General features: G+C 40.1%; 1 protein-coding gene across 1 annotated transcript in view; it reads right to left on the reverse strand.

The window, feature by feature from the left end:
* Nucleotides 1-24,652, reverse strand: part of ostf1 (osteoclast stimulating factor 1) — an 80,816-nt gene that overhangs the window by 7,648 nt on the left and 48,516 nt on the right. Inside the window, exon 9 of the mRNA XM_043712317.2 lies at nt 16,132-16,230. Coding sequence (XP_043568252.1) covers nt 16,132-16,230 — 99 coding nt within the window. The remainder of the gene's footprint in view (nt 1-16,131; nt 16,231-24,652) is intronic.

The following is a 24,652-nucleotide window of genomic DNA, read 5'->3' on the forward strand; positions in this document are numbered from 1 at the left end:
ACATTTGGGCACGTACATGTATGGATGGTATGGAGGGATTTGAACCAAATACAGATGAATGGGACTTGTTTAACTGTGAAAACTAAGTGGTACGGACAAGTTGGGCTGAAGGGCTCGTTTCCATGCTGCAAACCTTTATGATTCGATGACTCTGTCCTTCATGTGGTATCCACCAATCCCTCAAAAGTAGGGAGAGGAGGAGGTTAGGTGCCATATGGGATACTTATCTTTATTACCTGAGGCATAACATACTGAACAAGGTGATTATGCTGGGACAATATAAGTGCTGGCTAAGCCATAATCGGAGTATTGCATACAGTTCTTGTTGACACAGTATAGGAAGGATACCATTGCATTTGAGAGGGTGCAGAGCAGATTTACCAGGGTGGTGCCTGCATTGGAGGTGTTGAGCTATGAGGAAAGATTGAATAGACTGGGGTTGTTTCTCAGAGCAATTAAGGTTGAAAAGGGACCCAGTAAAGGGATGCAAGATTTTCAGCAGCATAGATTGGGTGGATAGAAAGGCAGAGTTTCCATTAGTAAATAGCTTTTAATCTGTGCCCTAGTTAAGAGGCAAAAGCTCCAGGTCCTGAAAATTAATTTTATATTTGTGTAATGTCAAATGAAAATTCCATGTTAAAATAATAACAGTACATATTTGAAGCAGGCAATATTTCAGCTTTTAATGTACAGTCTCACTGTGCAAAACTTTTAAGTGATGAATAAGTCTTTACTTTCTAATTTGTGATCAGAATGATTCAGCATGCTTGGCTACGAATATTCCTCTGTGACATCACTCAGTGGTATTCTGGAAATCCCAAGCCTGGCATGATATTCAAATTGATGGTGGAAAAGGTGAAATTCATGCCACAGAGGAGATGGTTAGATCCTTGTAGGCAGCTTCTCTTTAAAGCGATCTTTATTGACAGTTATCACTTTGCAACCGTCTACAAAATTCATGCTATTAATATTACTCAGATTTTATCTTGCAACAACCAATCCCTTTTGGATCAATACAAAACTTGGTAAGATTGACAGGGAAATCAATTTCTCAAACTCGTCAGATATTACTTTCCCATCAATGTGTGATTATTTTTGGCTTAAAATCAGATCTTCAATCAATTCCAAATAAAATGTCCTTTTTGGTGAAATTGCTAGTAATGTCAAGGACAAGCCACAGAGTCCTTATGTGACTCCAAACTAATTAAAATATGAATGTAGCTTTTTGTTGTATTGGAGCGCAGCAAAGTGTTTCCCAGAAGCACTATAAAATAAACAATGAAACTAAGCCACGTAATGGATGTTCGCTCAGATGACCAAAACATTAATTAAGTAGATTTGAAATTGTGTCTTTGAAGAGAAAGGTAAGGATGCAGATTGTTAGTTCCTAAAGTCAACAAATGTTAACATTACACTCATTTCCCTACTCATTTTGCAGATAATAACACCATTTTCTTAAATTTCTTGACTGGGAACAGGAAATGAGAATTCACACAACTTTCCTCAAGTTTAGAGCTCAAACAGTGAATATAAAGTAATTAGTTATTTTAAAAGCATGCAAAATATCTCAAGGAAATGAAACTATTGCTGAACCAGCTGTACAAATCAGCAAAAATAATTTGTTTTGGAGACAATGCTAATAATCTTACACATTTCCCAGAGGAATAAATAATAAAATTATTCTGCAACCAGCTTAATCTGTAAAACATTAAAATTAGAAAATACATCATATAAAACTAGACTAGATTAAGTCCATACTAGCTCCCTGTGTACAGGATTCATCTGCCAAATTGTTTTCAACCATTTCCACATCAGACAGCATCAGAAGCACAAATTAATTGAAAAGAGAAATAACTAGGTGGGGACCTTTTAGGTTTTCTCCCCCCTAATAAAAGCTGACACTAGGTAGCTAGACCTGAATTTCAAATTAAGAATTCAAACTCATTTTTTCATTGTACAAAACTATTGTATAGATTTCTTACATAGTATCTCCTGTATCTATAAGGGGACCAAAGCATAATTTGTGAACAGATGGAGATATTCACAGAGCAATATTAAGAAATCTCAATAAAGCACATATTGGCTCATTTTTCCTCTTACATGGTTAAAAGTCAAAACCAATTGTAGAAACTTCAAAAATATATCAATTGAAATAAAGAGGACATTTTGAAAGGATGCACAGATATCAAACAAGAAGTGAACATGGGTTGTAGGTACATCGAACAGTAATAAATTCTTCCATTACTGCATTAACATCAAGATCATCAGGGAGGGAGTGAAAGCCATAAAGAATACCAGTAAAGACGAAACCAGCACTTGTTGAACACTAATATTCAGGGGACAGAGTTACAAAGAATTGTTACATTCAATTCCCACAACTGGTTGCAACTTTTCACTGTTGTAAAATATTAGTTGCATTCAATTCTACATTGCAATGGGTCCTAGGCCTGTTGCAAAGTTCATTGGTTACTGAAAGTCAATCCTGGATCACAGTTCTAACAAGATTAGCCAAGGTAAAGGCAGGAAAGATGTTCCTGAAGACTAGGGAATCCAGTACTAGGGGTCATAGTCTAAAGATACAGGGTAGGCCATTTAGAACTAGAATGAAGATAAACTTATTCACCCAGAGAGGTTTGAACTGTGGAGTTCTCTGCCACAGAAAGCATTTGAGACTAAAACAAAGTTTTCAAGAAAGAATTAGATAATAGTTCTTTGACCTAAAGGGATCAAATGAATATGGGTAAACTGGGAGCAGGGTATCGAGTTCAATGATCTGCCATTAGTAGGTGGAGTATGCTCCAAGGGTTGAATTGCCTTCTCCTGCTCCTATTTTCGATGATAGTTGGAAAGGGAGAGATGGAAGCAGATCCATGCATAAAAAAAAACTATTTAGCTTGACTGCTGAAAAGGCTGGGAAATCAGCAAGGTCTGTATTGGCGCACTTGCTATTTAATGTATTTTGTGGAGTGTTCCACAATGGTTTGTTACCCCATATTTGCCTCATGTTAACATTGGGATGTTAACATCCTGACCGTTGAAATGCTTTTGTCAATAATCTGGATGTTTGCTTGGCTAAGTTTGTTTGTAACAAAGTAATTTTTCTTTGTAGACTTAAGAAAACTGGCTGGCTTGTTTTTAAGACTAAACCACAGGACAAATCAGGACAGTGCAACTGGCCATATTATTAACCTGATTAAATTTAAAACTTGTGACCAGAGAAGGAGTAAGGCTAGAAAGGAATCAGTGCACCCCTCCAACCCCAGGAGTAACAATTCTTGCAGCATGAGGGAAAGCTATAGCAATATCATTCATAGAAATAATCCACACTGACATAAACACCGCCAAATTAGGTGAAGAGGTTCAAACAGGCTTAAAATAATACAAAATGAACATATATGTGTGTCAAGACTACACCCACCCACTCGTGATGGGAGAGGTACAGACCATCAGGGAGGTATCATTATGTTGGAAAGAAGATCACAAAATAATAAAAAAGCTATTCAAAAAAAAAACATTTTAATCCGGGGAACATCAAATTCCAACAGAACAATGAAATTGATTCTTAAGAATACATCTGATAATTATATAAATGGCAACAATCAAGGAAAGACCAGTCATCCAGTCATGTGGCTTTGGAAAAGAATTGTTGACGAACCAGGTTCCTTATCGAACAGTGAAAAAAATTCACGCGGTATACTTCAGAATTTACAGAATCATGAAGTTTCTCACAAAACATTGTTTCTAGAACTGAACAATAGAGAAAGAAAAAAATTCAAAATGGATAAAGTTCTGGCCAATGAAAGAAAGCAGATCCGAACCATATATGTTGCAATTGCATTTAAACATTGTTATAGATTCATATAAACTATATTATGGTATAATCTGTTGCAAGACCCACAAACTAGCTAGCCCACATTCTTTAATTAGGTAACTATTCAAATAAAGTTCCCTTAGTTGACAAGATCAGACAAATCTTTACACTTTGTGCTCAGTTTTAACTCATGACACAGAGGTGCTGAGCTAACAGTTCCTAATTGTGCCCAGAGGGCACTTCCTGCCAATTCCATAAGGGTGCTACATTAGCATGAAATGTTTCAACCCAATTTGTTCTCTTCTGGCAATAATGGAAATTCCACCCTTGTTTAACCAATATTGTTGATCACATGTGAGCTACGCAAGTGCTCAAGTTAAAATCTTGTTGCAAGATCCAAGATGGTGGCAATCTAATAGGTCTGCCCTGCTGAGCTCTGCACCGTAACACAGGCAAGATGATGCTTTTACCTTTCCTTGATTAATTATTTTGGAAAAGATCAACAATTTTAGGTCCCCAGAATCTTTGTGCATTAGTTTTGGTGATCAGGAAAGATGACCAAGAGGAATGCAACAAGCAGGGCATTCCCCTGCAGCAACAGACATGTCAGCGGCTGCAGCATCTATCTTTGCAAACGTTCCTTTGGACCGACCTGCGCAGCAGGCTCTGGTCTGAGTTCAGGGAACTCAGAAAATAGAGTCAATGATGGACGAGACCCGGACCAGGCTGGAACACATCTCGACCATGCTGCAGAAGCATGAGCAGGAGGGCCAGCATCCTGGGCAGCGCATGGAGAAGGTGGAGCAGCGGACCGCGGCAGAGTCCTCTGCGGGTTAGGTTCAGGCACTGGGAAGGCAGGTACGGGCCTTAGTGGAGCTGCTGAAACAGGAGTAAGGAGGCCAGCTAGTCAGTTTTCTGGAGCAATGGCTCCTGCAGTTCTTGGGACTGGAAGTCAAGGTGGGCTGGGTGTGAACAGAGCGGCCTGGCTAGGTCGCAGTACGCAGACCTGGATCAAACCAGCGGCCCCGCCAGGTGCTAGTGCGACTCCAGGACTGGAGAGATAAGCAAATGGTGTTGGCAGCTTCCAGAGCTCTGGGGAAGGATCCACAAGGAATCAAAAATAATTTTTTCAGGATGTTTCTGTGGCTGTGAAACGCATGAAGAAGGCCTTTGATGAAATAAAGGAGAGCCCGAGAGACTTGAATATTCAGTACTCTAAGGTATCCGGCAGTGTTACATTTCAGCCATGGCGGGTCCCGTGCATAATTCTGATTCATCAGAAAAGGCAAAAGACTTCCTGGGGACATTAAAATAAACTGGCTGGTTCAAGTAATATGGATGATAGCGTTTCCTTTATTTTCTCTGTTGTTTACCTGGTTTTGCTCTTTTAATATGTGGGGGGTCCTTTCTTTATCCTCTTTCTCCCCTCCTGTTGTCTTTTTTCTATTATTCCCCTTTTTCTGCTCTCTCGCGCTTTGGGTTTTTAAAAAATCAGTAATGACTGGGGTGGGATGGGTTGAATGCCCATTTCAACTTTCTTGTTATAAGATAAATGCATTCTTTACTTTGTTTTGCCTAGGTTTGGGGCGCAGCTTCAGCTAGGAGGAGTCATGGAGGTGTTAGTGGGTAGCGTGAGGGCCACATGTGTGCAAGGAGGAAAGTCTCCTTTTTTTGTCTTTGTGTTGGTTCAGTGCAGGAGTAGTTTTTAGAGGTTTTGCTTTGGTAGTTTTTGTAGTTGTATTTTATAGTTTATATAAATCTTTTACTGTTTCCACTCAGTGCAATAGGAGTAGTGTTCTTCCTCTCGGGGGTGGGGGGGGGGGGGGGGGGGGGGCGGGGGTCATGGGCTGTTTCGGATAGCTAAGGCTAATTGTTCATTTAAATAGTGTACCTGGAATGTTAAGGGGAGTCATTCACTGATATTTTGAAGTCTTCAAAAAGAAAGGGTCGATGTTGTCCTGTTGCAAGAAACACATTTAAGCGACAAGGAGCATTTAAAATTACAGCAGGGAGTATTCGGCTGGGTGTTTTTCTAGTCTTTTCATTCTAAAAGCAGGGGAGTAGCTATAATAATTCAGAAGAATCTTCTATTTCAGCTGTAAGACCAAATTAAGGACAATTTTGGGCGGTTTGTGATCCTCACAGCTTTAATACATGGGGAGGAGTATGGGATTTTGAATGTTTTTCATCCCACAGGCTTTTTTTGATTTGGTATTGTCCTGTAGAATTGGTAACATAGCCATTTCTGACCATGTAGCGGTGTATTTGGAGGCTAAGGCCAGGAGTTAGTGGGACAGGCTTGCGGCAATGGTGCATGGATCCTTTCCCCCTAAGGACAGTAAGTTTATAGAGTACTTTGTGGGAATTTAAAATTTTTTGGGATATTAATTCAGGTACAGCTAGTAACCCAGTGCTCTGGGATACTGCCAAGGCCTATGCAAGGGGTTTGATTATTTCTTACTTGGCGACCCGGAAGCAGCAGAGGGGAGAGCAGCAGCGAATGCTTGAGGCTAGATTGAAAGTAGCTGCATACCTTGATAGGCCGTCTGTGACCAAGTTGCAGCGGATTACAGCCCTCAGGGTGCTCGGAATTCTGCACTCAGAGAGCCAAGAGGAAGATCTCCTTTCCATACTCAGATAACTTCTGTTGTGGTGATAAGTCAGAGATAGCTGGCATATCTGGCCCAGAAGAGTAGTGTCTCTCCCCCCCCCAATCTATCACATCCAATTGTGTGTGTACTGGTTCTCTTACTCTAGACTCCAAAAAGATTAATGCGGCATTTAGGAAATGCTATTTTGAGTTGTATCTGTCAGAGGGCTCTGAGGACAGGTTGGTGAAGGTGGAATTTTTTTTTTTTTTTTTTTTTTTTTTTTTTTAAGAAAAAGGAACTTGGACCTTCCAGGTGTAACTCTGGAGCAGGTGTCCCTTTTGAATGCCCCTCTGACAATCCAAGGAGATACAGAAGGTAGTGAGGCAGCTTCAAAGTGGTAAGGTGCCCAGCCCAGATTTCAGCGTGGATTTTATAATTATGTTGGCTGGGCCAATGTTGGACATGTACAATTATTCGAACAGGCACGACTGCTTTCCATCCTCAGAAGGTAATATCACCCTTAATCCCAAGAGAGGGAAAGCCCCAGAAGACTGCTTTGTACAGGCTCAATTTGCTGCTAAATGTGGACTTTAGAATTCTGTCGAAAACTTTAGTGCTGAGGTTGGAGAAAGTATTGCCCCCTATTGTAAAGGAGAATCAGACAGGTTTTATTAAGGGTTGCAGGTCCTTTAACAACATTAGAAGAGAACTGAACATGGTCCAGGTATGCCAGCTAGGGTGGATTCTGAGCTTGGTAGTCTCCCGAGAGGCAGAGAAAGTGTTTGACAAGATGGTGTTTTGGGGGAGGCGGGAAGAAATGCCTTGGCTTGATGGGTGGCAATATTATATAAAGATCTTAAAACAGCGGCTATCACTAATAGCAGAAGGTCTGACAATTTTTGTATTGATAGAGGTAGCCGACAAGGGTGCCCTCTCTCACCGCCTCTGTTTACATTAGTGGTGGAAGCTAACTGGAGGGACCCAATTATAGTTGCTCTGGAGGTGGGATCAGGGGGGCATAAATCACCCTTTTGAGAACGTTTTTCTCTATCTAAGCCAACAATCTGTGCCCCATGTAACATAAAAGTTAACTTATTTGGCTCTTTCTCGGGGTCTAAAATCAATTTTGTGAAGGCGGAGGCCATGTCTGTGGGAGACCTTGTCAGAGTACCTGATCTGGAGGGTGGAATCGGATTCCCTTTCAGGAACCTGAAAATACAGGGAGGTTTCTTGTATTGAGGCATTTTTATCACTCCAGCCTTTAATCAATTATATAAAGCTAATTTTGTGCAGTTGCTGGAGAATATAAGACAGGACCTTGAGCATTGGGAGGCTCTACCAATGTCTTGGTTGGGTAGAATACCTCTAGTTGTTCTTCAGTGTTATTCCTTGTTATTTATATCCCATTCAAATGCTCCCTCTGATGCTACACTCAAGTGTTATGGAGGCTTAACAGTTGACTTGGTTCTTTCATCTGGTGTCGTAGGCGACCTCTTATGAAGCTTGCTAAACTGCAACGTCCACAGGGAATGGGAGGGGTTTGACTTTCCAAATTTCACAAACTATTAATAAAAGTTCCCTATTATGCCATGTGAATGATCAGGCTTGCCAGGATTAGAGGTCAATATGGCTACATATGGAGGCCTCCCAGGCAAAATGCCCCCTTATTAATTGGTTGTTTATGGACAGGATGAGGACTGTCATGGAGCATTGCACCAATCAGATTGCCCTTAACGTGGTTAAAAGCATGGAGAATGATGCAACAAAGCGAGGGCAATTTATATAAAACATGCCTTTTCACTCGCATAGTAGGAATGCCAGGATTCCGGCTTTAGGCTCTGGGAGGCTAGAGGAGTCATGTTTTGGAGACCTATTTGAGGGGAAGGTCAGAATGTCTTTTGATATGTTGAACCAGAAATATGAATTGTCTAGTAGGGACCTCTTGCTTTTTTCAGATCAGGGACTTTATACAGAAAAAGACATTTGTTAATCTGTACGTCTGATGTGTAGAGGAGAGTATTTTGGTCCACAGGTACTGTGGGATGGTGTAGGTTAGTTATGGAACATATCCCTCTAGACTTCCGTAAAGTATGGTGCAGCACTCAGCACAATCCCACCAAAGCTCCCATCGCTGGGAACATCAGTTGGCTTACCCACATTTATTCAGGATTTTTTCTCCCGGGCCTCCAGCCCAGACATAGCCCTCACAGCTATACGAAACCCAAATCAACATAGCCGACAATTCTGCGTCCAGTGGTGGTTAAAGCACAAAGAATTAGCCTCCAAAATTAGAAATTACTTTAGCTTTCGCAATTCAGGAATGAAGTTATATAGAAAAAGGAAGTTCAGTGTATATTCAGCTTGGTTTTCAACAGTACAGAGTACAAGACAGCTCCAAGTGAAAGGAAATAAGGAAGCTAAAGAGATTGAGAATAGCTTAGCAGCTAATGAAGTGGAACCCAGATGTATTTTATAAATGAACAAGACAAAAAAAAAAAGTCAAAAAAGGAAGACAGGGATCAAAAAGGAGATATCCTTGTGGAAGCAGGGAACAGGCTTGACATATTAAATGGAAATATCTTCTTTATTAGTGAAATTCTCAATGAGGCAGTCTAACAGTTTATAGTAGCAATATTCAGTAAGGAAGGAATAGCTGGAGTAGGTAAGTGAGCAGCCCTCAAATTAGAAAAGTTATCTTGTCCTTGTAGGACATGAGTGGGTGAAAATTCAGAATCATCATGGCCTAACAGGCTACCATTTGACCCAAGTCGGTATCGACTCTATTTAGAGCAATCTAGTCAGTAATCACCCACTCTCGCACCCACTCAAATTTTCTAAAATCATTGATCATCTCTACTTTCAACAATTGTGAAAGCAGTAAATTCCACATTATGAAGCCTTTGCAGCCTCTCCTTAGGGGACAGCACAATGAGACAAGAGAACTACAAACATTACACACCCATTTTAAAACAGGGAGAGGATATACTTGGTAACCACAAGCCAATCAGCCTAATATCAAATAATAATCCAGTTATCACTTAGAAAATCTTGGGCTAATAAATGAAGGCAATTCGCAACAGAATGGAGTTCACTGACATAGTAACAGAAGGCTAATGACGTGAGTGCATTTGATGTTGTGCATTGGTCTTTCAAATGACAAAGCATCACTTTACAGACTTGTTAGCATAATTAAATCAATTGTGGAACAAACAATAGAGTCAGTGTGGATACAAAATTGGCAAAGAGGCAGAAAGCAGTGATAAAAGTTGATTTTCAGATTGGAGATAAACAAATTGGTATACTCAAGGGTTGGTGTCAAGCCAAGTACACTGTACTCTAAGAAATAGATGAATCATCTGGACATGGTCATATAATGCATAATTCCCAAGTTTGAAGATATGTTGCTCGTAAATATAGCAAACAACATTGAGGACCAGAAATTTTTGGTGTGTGTTCTCAGCATTTGGCTATCCCTGGTTAGGGCAGGAATTCCCATTCGAACAAAGAATACAACCAGATCACTCAACTCTTCACCACCTTTCTAAAAGATCATGGCTGATCTGATTTTAACCCCTTCTATATTTCCACATTTCCCTCAATCTATTGACATCTTGATAATCAGAATCTACCTAGCTCTGCCTAAAGCTATTTAAAAATTCTCCATCCACTGCCTTTTGAGGAAGGTAGTTTCAAAGATTCACTTGGAGAAAAAAAATGTTTCTTCATCCTTGTCTTAAATGGTTGACACCTTATTTTTATAGTCTGGCTCCTAGTTATAGAAAGTGCCACAAGAGGAAACATCTTTTCCATATTCACTTCGTCATGTCCCCTCAGTATCTTATATGTTTAAAGTAGTCATCTGATTTCTAAATTCCAGAGGATACAGACAGATCCCATCAAGCCTTTCCTCAAAAGGCAACCCACTCATTCCAAGTATTGGTTTAGTAAATCTTCTCCAACCTGCCTTGAATGCATTAACATCCTTGAAGACATATGGCAACCACTACAGTACTGGACACTCCAGGTGTAGTGTCACCAATGTCCTGTGTAACTGATGCATAACCTTCCTAATTTTGCATTCAATCCCTCACAATAAAGCATAACCTATTAGCTTTCCAGATTACTTACTGCACCTATACAAATCTTCTGCGACTCGAACTCAAACCCAGGTCTCTCTGCATCTCAGAGCTCTAACCTCTCATCATTGAGATGGTTTTTCTTATTCTTTCTGCCAAAATGGACAATTTCACATTTTTCCCCCCACAGTACCCTACTTGCTAGATCTTTGCCCTTTCACTTTTTCACTTGAATCGTCAGCAAATTTAGCCACCATACCTTCGGCTCTTTTATCCAAAATTATTTACATAAATTGTAAAGAGTCAAGGCTCAGCACTGACCCTTGGGGCACATTTGTGGCATCTTACCAGCCTAAAAGAGACCCATGTGCCTAATCTCTGCTTCCAGTTAAGGCCTTTTTCTAGGTCAACATTATCCCCTACAGCACAAGCTTTAATTTTCCATAACCACCTTTAACGTGGCATGTTATGAAATGCTTTCTTGAAATCTAAAATACAATACATCTACAGGTTCCTTAGTCTAAAGCACAAGTTTAAACTTCAAATAATTCAATAAATTAGTTAAACACGATTTCCCTTTGACAAAGTCATGTTGGCTCTGTCTATTGTAATGCCTCTGTCATTCGTAATCTCTTTCATAATAGCTCCTAACTTTTCTTAAATTCATTTGTGGGATGTGGGTATAACATTCTCCCTGTGGAAAATGTTGAGCTAGCTGGCCTGTGCTCTCCCATTTTCTGTCTCCCGACTTTTTTGAATAAAAGATTGACATCTGATATTTTCCAATCTAAAGGAATCTTCCTGAATCCAATGAGTTTTAGAAAAATTAAAATCAACCCAACTATAACCACAAGCTATTTCTTTTAGAATCCTAGGCTAAAATCCATCAGGACCCAGAGTTTTGTCAATTTGTAGCTTCAACAATTTACTCATACTACCTACATGGTAACTAACTCCAAGTTCCTTGTTCCCTTTCAGTTTTACATTTACATCTATTTCCAGGATGCCACTGGTATCCTCCCTAGTGATAGACCAGTATTTTGCATTGACCAAGTTATTTGCCATCTCTATCATCCATTGCTAATTCCCTAGATGCATTTCCTGTCAGAAAAACACTTAATTTTAAATATCTGAAGAATCATTTCCTGTTTTTCCCTGGTTAATCTTTCAGTAATTATTTGCTGTTTGACATTGTCCAATCTTCTGACCTGCGACCCATTTGCAAAATTATACCATTTCTTAGAGTTTGATACTGTTAACTTTTTTCTCCCCCCAGTTAACAGATGTAGAGTCCATCTGTTAGAATTCTTATTAGTTGAAATGCACCTATTCTGCATTTTATGGAATATCCCATTAAATGTATGCCAGTGGGTCTCATTAGTCAATTTGATAGAAATTAATAGTGTATTGTCCATTTTAGAATGTAAACACAAGACAACACTTTGCCTTGGGTCTAGAATCACATGTAGGCCAAGTCACAAAAGACAGTAGATTTCCTTTCCTAAGCAATGGTAGTGAACCAGATGAGTTTATATGATAAGTTAGCAACTTCATGGTCATCATACTGATGTTAGCCATTTACTCAAATTTATTTGGCTAAATTTGATCATAGGAAACAAACAAAGTCAGTAACATGGGGAGAGAGGGGAGAAATTAAATTTAAGGTAAAGTGGAGTGATGCAAAATAGAAAATGTAAATAATCAATCAGCAGTCTAGCAGCTCTGGGGAAACATGAAAAATCACAACTCCCACAAGACCATTTCCAGTATTGTCTTTATTTCAGATTTCAAGCATCTGCAATGTTTTCGTTTTATGAAGTGATACATAGAAGCATAGAAAATAGGAGTAGATTTTATCCTTTGAGCCTGCTTTACCGTTCAATACGTTCATGGCTAACATCCAACTGAGTACCCGCTTCTATCATTCACCACATATCCTTAGATCCCTTCAGCACCAAGCACCGAGTCTCTTCTGAAAACATTCAATGCTTTAGCCTTAACGATTTCTCCAGAAAATAATTCCGCAGGGTCATCACACTGAAGAAGCTTCTCATCTCTACAAATATTCAATATCACTGCTGGGCTGTTAATTTTTTAAAACTCTCCTAGCTTCTATCTCTAACTTTTATGAAGATGTGACCAGTACAGCCACAGAAAGTCCTTGATGGATGCTGACTTCCTGGTCACCAGATACAGCCTTTGTCCTGTTAGAATTTGATAGCTTTCTAATGGAATTCCATCTCATTCTTCTGAACTGCAGTGAATATTGTCCTATCAATCTAGTCTGTCTCTTCATATATCAATTGCTGCTGTCCCAGGAGTCAGTCTGGTAAACCTTTGATGCACTCCCTTCATTGCCAGAACATCCTTGCTCATATAAGGTGACAAAATTGCACACAGTGAGGGGTGTAGGTCTCACCAAGGTCCTATATGATTGCAGCAAGACATCCCTGCCCCCATGTTCAAAGCTCCTCACAATTGCACCTGCCTGCTTACTTTCAGCGACCAGTACACAGGGACATGAAAGCCTCTTTGCAGCCCTCCTTAATCTATCGCCATTCAAACATGAATCTGCCTTCCCACTTTTGCGACCAATAGGAATAATCTCATCTATTCATATAGATTATCATTCCACTGCCATGCATTTGCTTGTCCATACTTGTCCAAATCATAAAACATTTTCTGCATCCTCTTCACAGCTCATCCTCTCACCCAGTCACCTGCAAACTTGAAAGTACTATATTCAGGTCCCTTCTCTAAATTATTGATATGGATTGTGAATAGTTGGGATCCAAACATTGATCCTTACATCACTAGTTACGGTCAGAAAAAGACCCATTTATTCCTTCACTTTGGTTGCCAGACAGGAAACAATTCTTTAAGTTAGAACACTACCCCAAATCCCATGTACTTTATTTTTTCACACTCGTGTGGGACCTTTAAATAGAACAATACAGTGCAAAACAGGCCCTTCATCCCTCGATGTTGTGTCGACCTGTGAACTATTCTCAGCACAGCCCCTACACTATCCCGTAAGGATTGTTTAAATCTCCCTGTGTCGGAGTTGACTACATTGGCAGGTAGGGCATTCCACGCCCTTACCAGTCTGCATAAAGAACCTGCCTCTGATGTCTGTCTTAAATCTATCACCCCTCAATTTGTAGTTATGCCCCCTTGTACAAGCTGACATTGTCATCCTAGGAAAAAGACTTTCACTGTCTACCCTATCTAATCCTCTGATCATCTTGTATGTCTCTATCAAATCCCCTCTTAGCCTTCTTTCCAATGAGAAAGTCCAAGCCTTCTGAAAGTCCAAGTAAACCACATCCACTAGCTCCCTCTTATAAAAGTTATAGTTCCTTTGCGTAAATCTGTGCTATGCTGACTAATTCGGTCATAGTTTTCCAAATGCTCTGCTATTAAATTTTTCATAATGCACTCTAGTATTTTCTCTATTACTGGTGTCAGGGTAACTAGTCTGCAATTCCCTGTTTTCTCTCTACCTCCTTTTTAAAAAATGTGGCACCAGATTAGCTACTCCAATCCATAGAAGCGGTTATAAAGTCTATAGAATCTTGCAGGCTGACCAATTCATCCACTATTTCTAGAGCCACTTCCTTAAATATTGTGGATGCAGATTAGGCCCTGGGGATACATCAGCCTTTAACACCAATTTCCTCAACACCATTTCCTTACTAATGCAGATTTCCTTCAGTTCCCCCCTCTCACTACAATGTGTTCCCCAGCATCTTTGGAACAAGATTTGTGTCCTACTTTGTGAAGGCAAAATGAAAAGATATATTTAATTGATTGCCTTTGCTATTCTCCATTATAACTTCCTCCATTTCTAACTAGCAGAAAGCTTAAGGGAGCCGATATAAACAAAACGATACATTTCAAAGTGGGTGCAAAGACAAAGACCTGAAGAGGTGTAGAATCATATAGTATTGGCTTCAGTGCTTCAGCCCAACATGTCTAGGTCAAATCAAGTTTTCTAAACTGCTCTAGCCCCATTTGCCTGCATTTGGCCCATATCCCTCTAAATCCTGACTATCCACGTCCCTGTCCAAATGTCTTTTAAATGTTGCAATTGTACTCATTTCTACAGTTTTCTCTGGTAGCTTATTCTGTACTTGCATCACCCTCTGCATGAAAAAGTTGCCCCTCAGGCTCCTTTTAAATCTTTCCCCACTCACCTTAAACCTATACCTCGAGTTCTGGACTCCCCTACCACAGCAAAAAACCTTGGCTATTCACCCGATCGATGCCCCTCACGATTTTATAAATATCTATAAAAGGTCACCCCCTCAGCCTCCTACACTCCAGGGGGACAAACTCCCAGTCTCTCCTTATAACTCAAACTCTCCAGTCTCAGTAATAAAATAAAAGCAAATTACTGCAGATGCTGGAATCTGAAACTGAAAGAGAAAATGCTGGAAAATCTCAGGTCTGGCAGCATCTGTAAGGAGAGAAAAGAGCTGACATTTCGAGTCTAACTGACCCTTTGTCAAAGCTTTAACAAAGGGTCAGTTAGACTCGAAACATCAGCTCTTTTCTCTCCTTACAGATGCTGCCAGACCTACTGAGATTTTCCAGCATTTTCTCTTTTGCCTCCAGTCTCAGTAACTTACAATGATGTATCATAAGGCTTTAAGATTAGCTGAGAATGCTATTTTATAAAACTGATTAAATGATTGCTTTTGCTCACAGGGGCACACTGAGTGTAAAAGCCACGTAGTTATGCTGAGACTTTAAGACCTTAGTTAGACCACAGCTATCGGATTCAATTTTGAGAATCACATTTAAGGAACATCATGGCTTCAGAGAGGGGGCAGAAGACACCTGGATTTATACCGGCAGAAGGACTTCAATGAGATGGAGAGAAGCTAAAAATCAATACAAAAGATGCTGAAGTCCGCAGAGATGGTTCTTCTTCAGAACAAAAGATTCAGGAAAAATGCTGGGATTGACCTACTCTGAGCAGTAAGGTTAAAAGAAGAAGATTTAATAGGTGTTCAAAACTTTCAAGAGCTTTGATAGATTATATAAGAAGAAATTATTTCCAGTTGCAAAAAGGACTGGTAGCCAGAAGATAGATTTAAGGTGCAAGTCAAAAGAATGAGGTGCAACAGGACAAACCACCTTCTTAAAATGAGCAGTCTTGTGATATTGAATTTATTGCCTTCAAGGGAAGTGGAAGCTGAATAAATACTAACCTTCAAAGGAGGATTGAATAAACAATTGCAGGGGAATAAAAATCATGGGATTATTAGAAAGCAGTTCATTGGATATTTGGACATAAAAGCTGGCATAGGAGCTGAATAGTCTTCTGTGCAGCATCAGTTTATGGTTTAATAAGAGAAGGGGCTTAGAAGCAGAGCATATATAAGCAATATCATTACCCTCAGCTCTTTGGGTCTTCATGAAATGGTGTTGCAACATTCGAGCCTACATTACTGTTTGATTCAGAAAAATGTATTCTTGTGTACAAAGTATCACCTGATACTTTCATGTTTAGATAACAATGGCATTCAAAAAGGAGAAAGATGTCCATTGTGAAGCTCTAACGCAGGGCTGATGATTTGCAATTATACAGGCTACTTAATGATACAAGTTGACGTGTTAAAAAGTTTCCATGGCAGTTCTTCCTTACCTTGGCCAGATTTCTTTTTAAGAAGAGAAGAACATTGTGGATTGGTAGCCATGTCTAGTGGCACTTTGTTCTCATTGTTTTTCAGATCTATCCTGGCACCTACAGATAAGAGACATAATTATACATATGACATGGTGTTTGTCCATATGGCTGGGGAGGTAGTTAAAGTTTGATGTGGAAGTTAACAAACCATTCAAAAGCTTCAGCTGACACTATGAAAGGTTGAGACTTCAGCAGGAATGGATGTCTCAGGGAAAAGGTTCAATATATAAACACTTGGATAGCCACGATAATAATAGAAGTTGTCCTGTGTTTTGTACTTGGACAGCAAATTACCACATCTTTCTTGGCCTGTCGAACAGTCACCAACACTAAAATGCCACTGCTTCAAAAATAATCATTAGATTTCAGTAAAGGGTATGCAGGAGGATGGGAAAGAAATGTCATACTTCTGCATATACAATTATTTTTGAAGGAATTGGTATTAATAATGCCCCTCCAATATCAAATACAAAGGCAGCTGGATTTCAGATTGCCATCAACAGGTGTCTGAAGTTTTCGTAAATTTCATTTTAATCTACTTCTGAAAAAGGTGGTGTGCTGTTGTGCCCTTCATAGCAACCTTGACCCACCACACCATGAATCAGTATTAATTGAATTCAAGGACAAGAACTAGTTCAGGTAGTCGAGTTCTATTTTAACACCAGCACCATGCATGCCCAAGAGGTGGTGATGCCATGGGATCCCCATTAGACTCAGCTCTCAACTACCTTTTAGCCCCAGGAGAAACACACCTTCATGGAATAGCACCTAAACTAGTACCCCTTCCAGTTGCCAATAGGCAAACTAAGGTTTTACAGTATTTGAATTATCAGCTGCATCCATGATCTTAGAGTCAGTCATAGAGGTGTACAAGATGGAAACAGACCCTTTGTCCAACCAGTCTATGCCGACCAGATATCCCAACTCAATCTAGTCCCACCTGCCAGCACCTGGCCCATATCCCTCCAAAACCACATATCCATCCAAATGTCTTTTAATGTTGCAATTGTACCTGCCTCCACCACATCCTCTGGCAGCTCATTCTATACACTTATCGCCCTCTGAAAAAGTTGCCCCTTAGGTCTCTTTTATATCTTTTTGTTCTCACCCCAAACCTATGCCCTCTAGTTCTGGACTCCCCCACCCCAAGGAAAAGACTGTCTATTTATTCTTTAAAAAAAAAAGATAAACACACCTTGAGGCAAATCCTGCCCTCAAATTCACCTCTGAAGTGTCACAAGCTCCCTCTCTTGACATCTTAGTTGAGAAATGAGCTCTATTTGAAACAAAGGAATCTCAATTACTGTCTTCCTCAAGTCTGTCTTCACTGGCCAATACATGCATTTGAATTCCTACAGTTATGGGCACTTCAAGGTTGGTGTTATCAGCAATCTTAAATATAATTGGAACAATTTGTTCCATGTATGTTGGCATAGGAATACAGCCGCGTGTTGAAGAGGCAGGCAACTGGAAGTTCGGTGTCATTTTGTTGGACTAAAGGCAATCTCTTTGATCCTGGAAAGTGCCCAGTCTATATCAGAAGGGAAAGGTACCTCAAAAGGATTGATTAACAGGTGAAAAATAGATGTTTTATGTTGCGACTGTGCAGTAGCATCATGAGTATTGTTTGCCATGAATAGGACACTGCCATTAAGCAAAAAGACACTTCATGCATCACATGAATGAGCAATATGATATGATGTTCAGTGCCAGTGAGATTCTAGGTATGCAAGCTGTACATCTCAGACTGGCAGATCTTGCCAAACATATTCCTTTAGTTGTTTGCAACAAGCTGTGCCTGACCAGACTGTCTGCTAATCTCAACAGTGAATTGTGATTCTGCAGTGGACATTTGCTAAACAACAGTGTTTTAAGAATTACGTGGACAACAAATTTAGAATGGTCAGCCAGACTCAACAGCAAAGAATACACATCGTGCCCATTTCAACTCAAAATCAAGAATTAACAACTCAAACATCCTGGAACTCCCTAACAGCACTGTGGTGTACCTACACCAAAGGGAATACTGCAATTTAAGAAAGCAGCACACCACTACCTTTTCCAAAGCAATTAGAATACAACACTAAATGCTAGCTTAACAAGTGAAACCCACATCACGGATGAATAAAATGGCGATGGATACACTGGTTCAATTCACAAGCAAAACCTTAATCAGTCAACTTGTCTGGTTTCAATCTCGATGGCAACACTTCTGTCAGTCTACTCGCCAACCAGTCAGCATCTTATTCAATAAAAAAATGCTGTTTTCCTTGTACATTGGTATTTTTATAAATTGTCCAATAAGTGCAAAACAGTTTGCTTTTTTTTTTAAAAGCAATACTCAGTTAGGTCTTTGTGAATGAAGTCAGAGGGATTGGTGCATCTCACTTAGTAACAGTGTTAAACACATGAAGATTGTATCAAATGGATGGAACCTCCCTCATTAATGGGCACGCTGAAATATCATAAAATTCCATTTTCAGAGACCATCTGAAAGAAATAACTAATATTTCTTACAATCCTATCCTCCCAATGTAGGAAGTGTACCTTGGTGGGAAGGGTTAAGAGGACGAGAAAGAAGCTAAATGTTTAGATGCAAGTAATGCACCAAGAAATCCAAACATAATAACAAAATGAAAAGTTAGATCAAGTTGTAGAACTCAAGGAACTGCATAAGATCAAAAATCTACGTCCTGTCATAACTAATTGTCCAGGTCAGGTTTTCTATTTCTTCAATAAGTCACTTTTTCCACTTTTACCCACCTCCTATTTACAATTACAGTATCATAAAGGTGTCATTTTCCAGCTAACAATTCTTACATTAACATGTATAACAAAAACACATTTAAAACATGCTGTAATTATTCCCTCCATCAAGAAATAACAGCACTTCAGTTTAGAATCTCAATACCTTAGCTCGAAGGCAAATAAACCCCCTACTTCAAATCACCACTTTATTGATTCCCAAGTAGATATTTCAGAACAAAATACATGATCAAACAATATATAAAAATGGCCAAATATAACTTCATCCAGGAAAAGAAGTGCACTGAAATACTTTGATCCAATTAGCTCATTACGATCAATTCTGTTTCATCTGTAAAGTATACTTAGTTTACACCAGTGCAATGCTGAGAGGTAAATAGGACATTTCTTTCTCAAGTTGGTTTTAGGACAAAACATTGCAGGTTAACAAATCGCAATATTTAGTTATTACATTTTGTAACTTGTCAAGGTGGAATTTCAGCTCTTGACCACAGGGTTTATAAATCACAAAACATCTGATTCCTGTTTCCAAAGCTGAACTAATAAATAAAGAGAAGCTGTGTCTATTAACATGCAATATTATTTCAACATATAAAACAAAGTAATTATAACCCTCTTAATCCATCTATTTAAGCGATTAAATCTCATTTCACAACATTTCACTAACCAGAATAAATTTACACCATTTGATAGTATGCTCCTCTTAGAGCTGGAAAATTAACTCAACTTTACTGAAGATGGATTTAACTGCAGACTTCCAGCACTGATAACCCTTATGCTGGACTTGGAGCGGGTCCAAAGGAGGTTCATAAGAATGATGCCAGAAATGAAGGGCTTGTCATCTGAGAAGCAGTTGAGGTCCCTGAATCTGCTCTGGATGGAGTTTAGAAGGATGAAGGGGACCTGATTGAAACCTACAGAATACAGAGATCTAGATTGGTAGGTGGAGAAGGTGCTTCCAGTTATAGGAGAGACTAGGACCTGAGGACACCATCTCAAAGTGAACGGACAACCCTTTTGAACTAGATCAGAAATTTCTCCAGCCACAGGGTGGTGAATCCATCAGAGGGAACTCACTGATGCAGAAGGCTGTGGAGGCCCAGTCACAGTGCATTTAAGACAAGATAGATAGGTTTTTGATTAATAAGGAGATCAAGGGCTACAAGCAGCCATGATCAAACATGTCAGCTACGATCAAAAGGCAGAGAAGACAATAGGTTGAATGAACCAATTCTGCTCTGGTACCTTCAAAGAAAAAAAGGTGTCTTATAAAGAGGACTCTAACCTGCCAGTGGAACAGACACTGGTATCTGGAGGTTAGGGGGCAGTGGTTGTGCACGTGACAAAGATTTGCAATTAATAGGTGTGCAAAAAATTCTCAGATTCTGTCCTCAGGAATCAACCACAAGATGCAGTCTTCACTCCCAGTGAGAATCTGATTCAAGACCTGTTCGCAGATCTCCAGATAGACAAATGAGACATTGTACCAGTGCACTGGTCAAGTTTCTGCCGCTTTGAAAGTGACAAAGAATAAAGTTGGACAAATGACTGATCCAAAATGCCATAATTTCATCCCCACCTACATTAGTCATGCTACAATAAATCTAATTGCCAATCTCCCTTAAAAACAACAAGCTAAGGTAATCTTTTCTTATTCTATAGAACTTGCATTTGAGTTAATTAGTTGGGTCAAAATTTAATCCATCTTTTTTTTGCAAAGTCAGCACAAATAACAAACGTTCATTGCGATTCCATAAATAATTGTCACTATCATCTCCATTCCAAAAATTAAAATTTTGTTTTGGAGAGTAATCAATTTGTGTTTGATCATTTGAAGGAAAACTGCACTCCATTCCTTAATACCAAGTCATGAAAAGTTAGTAGCAAATTAAGATTAAGGAGTCATGATTTAGAGATGCCGGTGTTGGACTGGGGTATACAAAAAATAAAAATCACAACATCAGGTTACAGTCCATCAGGTATAATTGGAAGCACTAGCTTTTTGAGCGCTGCTCCTTCATCAGGTGGTTGTAATGTACTTCACAACCACCTGAAGGAGCGGCGCTCCAAAAGCGAGTGTGTTTCCAATTAAACCTGTTGGACTGTAACCTGATGCGGTGAGATTTTAAAAAAAAATTGAGAATCCAAAGCCTTAAATAAGCAGGGTAGCCAGGGAAAGGGTTGACCCACTAAAATAAGACAAAGAATGGAATGGGTGTGTGGAGCCAGAAGTAGGTGAGGTCCTAAACAAATACTTGGTGTCGGTATTCAGAGATGGAATTGGAGGAGGATGATGATCTCAAGGAAGGGAATATTGATTTTCAAAGCCAACTTGCAATTAAAAAAGGAAGAGGTGTTGTGCATTTTAAGAAATATGAAGGTAGAGAAGATCCTGGGGCCTGATGGAATCTATCCCAGAGTATTGAGGGAGGCAAAAGAGCAAATTGCTGGATATTGACTGACATCTTTGTATCCACTTTGGCCACTGGTGAGGTCCCAGAGGACTGGAGAATAGCTAAAAGTTGTTCTGTTGTTTAAGAAGGGTAGCAGGGATGGTCCAGGAAATGACAGGGCTGAGAGTCTCATGCTGTTTGTAGGGAAATTAGAAAAGATTCTCAGGGAAAGATCTATATGCATTTAAAAACAAATGGACTGATCAGCAATAAACAGCATACCTTTGTGCAGAGGAGGTTGTATCTCACTAACTTGATAGAGTTCTTTTGAGATGAAGATGAAGATGATTGATGAGGGAAAATAAGTGGTTGCGAACATCTATATGGACTTCAATAAAGCATTGGACAAGGCCTCTCATGGCAGACTGGTACAAAGGGTGAAGTCACATGGTATCAGGATGAGCTGGCAAGACTAATACAGAAATGGTGGAAGGATGCTTTTCGAAATGGAGGGTTGTGACTTTGTGGTGTTCCACTGGGTTCAGTGCTGGGACCTCTGTTGTTCATGGTCTACATAAATGATTTGGAGGAAAACGACTGGTCTAATAAATAAGTTGGTGGATGATACAAAGATTGGGGGAGTTGCTGACAGTGAGGAGGACTGTCAGCAGATACAGCAGGATATAGATCAGTTGGAGGAATGGGCAGAACAATGACAGATGGAGTTTAATCTGGACAAATGTGAGGTGATGTATTTTAGAAGGTCAAGTACAGGTGGAAATTATACAGTGAATGGGAGAAGCTTTAGCAGTGTTCATATGCAGAGGAATCTGGGTGTGCAGTTTAACAGATCACTGAAGGTGGCAGCATGGGTAAGTAAGGATTTTTTTAAAAAAGGCCTACATCATGCTTGCCTTCATTGGAAGGGGGATGGAATACAAGGACAGACAAATTGCGCTGCAGCTTTATAGAAATTTAATTAGGCCATACATGGAATACTGCGTACAGTCCCGGTCACTGCACTGCCGAAAAGGATGCGAATGCTTTGGTGAGGGCACAGAAAAGGTTTACCAAGATGTTTCCTGATGGGGGGATTTTAGCTCTGAAGAAAGATCCTATAGACTAGGTTTGCTTTCAATGGAACGCAGGAGGTTGAGGGGCAACCTGATAGAAGTTTATAAAAGGTGCTGAATGGTATGCGTAGAATGCAAAGTATGAAGCTTTTTCCCCAGGGTGGAGGGGTCAATTTATCAGGGGACACAGGTTCAAAGTGCCAGGGTGTGGTGGGGGATAATTTAAAAAAGATGTAGGACACAAGTTTTTCACACAAACGGTGACGGGGACGCACTGCTGGTGGTGGTCGAAGCAGACAATAGCAGCACTGAAGAAAACCTGGGTGAATACCTGAGTATAAAGGGAAGAGAGGGATATGGATTCTGGAAGTGAAAATGGTTTTAGTATTTAAGGGCAAAATGTATCAGTGCAGGTTTGGAGAGCCAAAAGGGCCTGTTCCTGTGCCGTATTGTTCTTTTGTTATTAACAGTTCAGACAAACCAGTTCACAAGTGAACCGATGGACAACCATTTGCGGCAGCTATGAACTTGCCCAAATTCATTCTTCAAGTTAAGAAGAACACAGACCAGCAAAGCTAACTGGTGGCAAGAGCACACGAAGGTTGAGATTAATGTTTTTTTTAAATATTCAAAGTTTGAGAGAATATTTGTAGCTCGGGTGCTCTTTGTTGTGGTTGTGTTCGCTGAGCTGGGAATGTGTGTTGCAGACGTTTCGTCCCGTCTAGGTGACATCCTCAGTGCTTGGGAGCCTCCTGTGAAGCGTTTGTGATCTTTCCTCCGGCATTTGTAGTGGTTTGAATCTGCCACTTCCGGTTGTCAGTTCCAGCTGTCCGTTGCAGTGATCGGTATATTGGGTTGAGGTCGATGCGCTTATTGATTCAATCTGTGGATGAGTGCCATGCCTCTAGGAATTCCCTGGCTGTTCTGTTTGGCTTGTCCTATAAAATAGTAGTGTTGTCCCAGTCGAATTCATGTTGCTTGTCATCTGCGTGCGTGGCTACTAAGGATAGCTGGTCGTGTCGTTTCGTGGCTAGTTGATGTTCATGGATGCGGATGGTTAGCTGTCTTCCTGTTTGTCCTATGTAGTGTTTTGTGCAGTCCTTGCATGGGATTTTGTACACTACATTGGTTTTGATCAAGCTGGGTATCGGGTCCTTCATTCTGGTGATTTGTTGTCTGAGAGTGGCTGTTGGTTTGTGTGCTGTTGAGTCCTAGTGGTCGCAGTAGTCTGGCTGTCAGTTCGGAAATGCTCTTGATGTATGGTAGTGTGGCTAGTCCTTTGGGTTGCGGCATGTCCTCGTTCCGTTGTCTTTCCCTTGGGCATCTGTTGATGAAATTGCGCGGGTATCCGTTTTTGGTGAATTCATTGTATAGGTGTTCTTCTTCCTCTTTTTGCAGTTCTGGTGTACTGCAGTGTGTTGTGGCCCTTTTTGGAATAGTGTCTTGATGCAACTTCTTTTGTGTGTGTTGGGGTGGTTGCTTTCGTAGTTCAGGACTTGGTTTGTGTGTGGCTTTCCTGTATACCTTTGTGGTGAATTCTCCGTTAGGTGTTCTCTATACCATCACGTCTAGGAATGGGAGTTGGTTGTCCTTTTCTTCCTCTCTAGTGAATCGGATTCCTGTGAGTGTGGCGTTGATGATCCAGTGTGTGTTCTCTATTTCTGTGTTTTTAATGATTACAAAGGTGTCATCCACATATCTGACCCAGAGTTTGGGTTGAATTTGCGGTAAGACTGTTTGTTCTAATCTTTGCATTACCGATTCTGCTATGAGTCTAGAGATGGGTGAGCCCATGGATGTGCCGTTGATTTGTTCATATATTTGGCTGTTGAATGTGAAATGTGTTGTGAGGCACAGGTCCAGTAGTTTGAGTATGCCGTCTTTGTTGATAGGTTCAATGTCCTGTTGTCTGTTCTGTATGTCCAGCAGGTTGGCTATTGTTTCGTCGATAGAGGTGAACAGTGCTGTTACATCAAATGAGACCGTGGTTTCTTCCTTGTCTATGTGTATATTTCTGATGATGTCCAAGAATTCCTGTGTTGATTATATAGTGTCTGGATCCGTTGATCAGGGGTTTCAGTAGTTGCATCATGTTGGGGTGGTTGCTTTCGTAGTTCAGGACTTGGTCTGTGTGTACTGTAGTTTATAAAGAACTACAGGAACTGAAACCCCTGATCAACGGATCCAGACACTCTATACAATCAACACAGGAATTCTTGGACATCATCAGAAATATACACATAGACA

The sequence above is a fragment of the Chiloscyllium plagiosum genome, unplaced genomic scaffold (genome assembly GCF_037043375.1).
Source record: "Chiloscyllium plagiosum isolate Xiang-an unplaced genomic scaffold, Cpla_swu_hap1 HiC_scaffold_2, whole genome shotgun sequence".
Taxonomy (NCBI): domain Eukaryota; kingdom Metazoa; phylum Chordata; class Chondrichthyes; order Orectolobiformes; family Hemiscylliidae; genus Chiloscyllium; species Chiloscyllium plagiosum.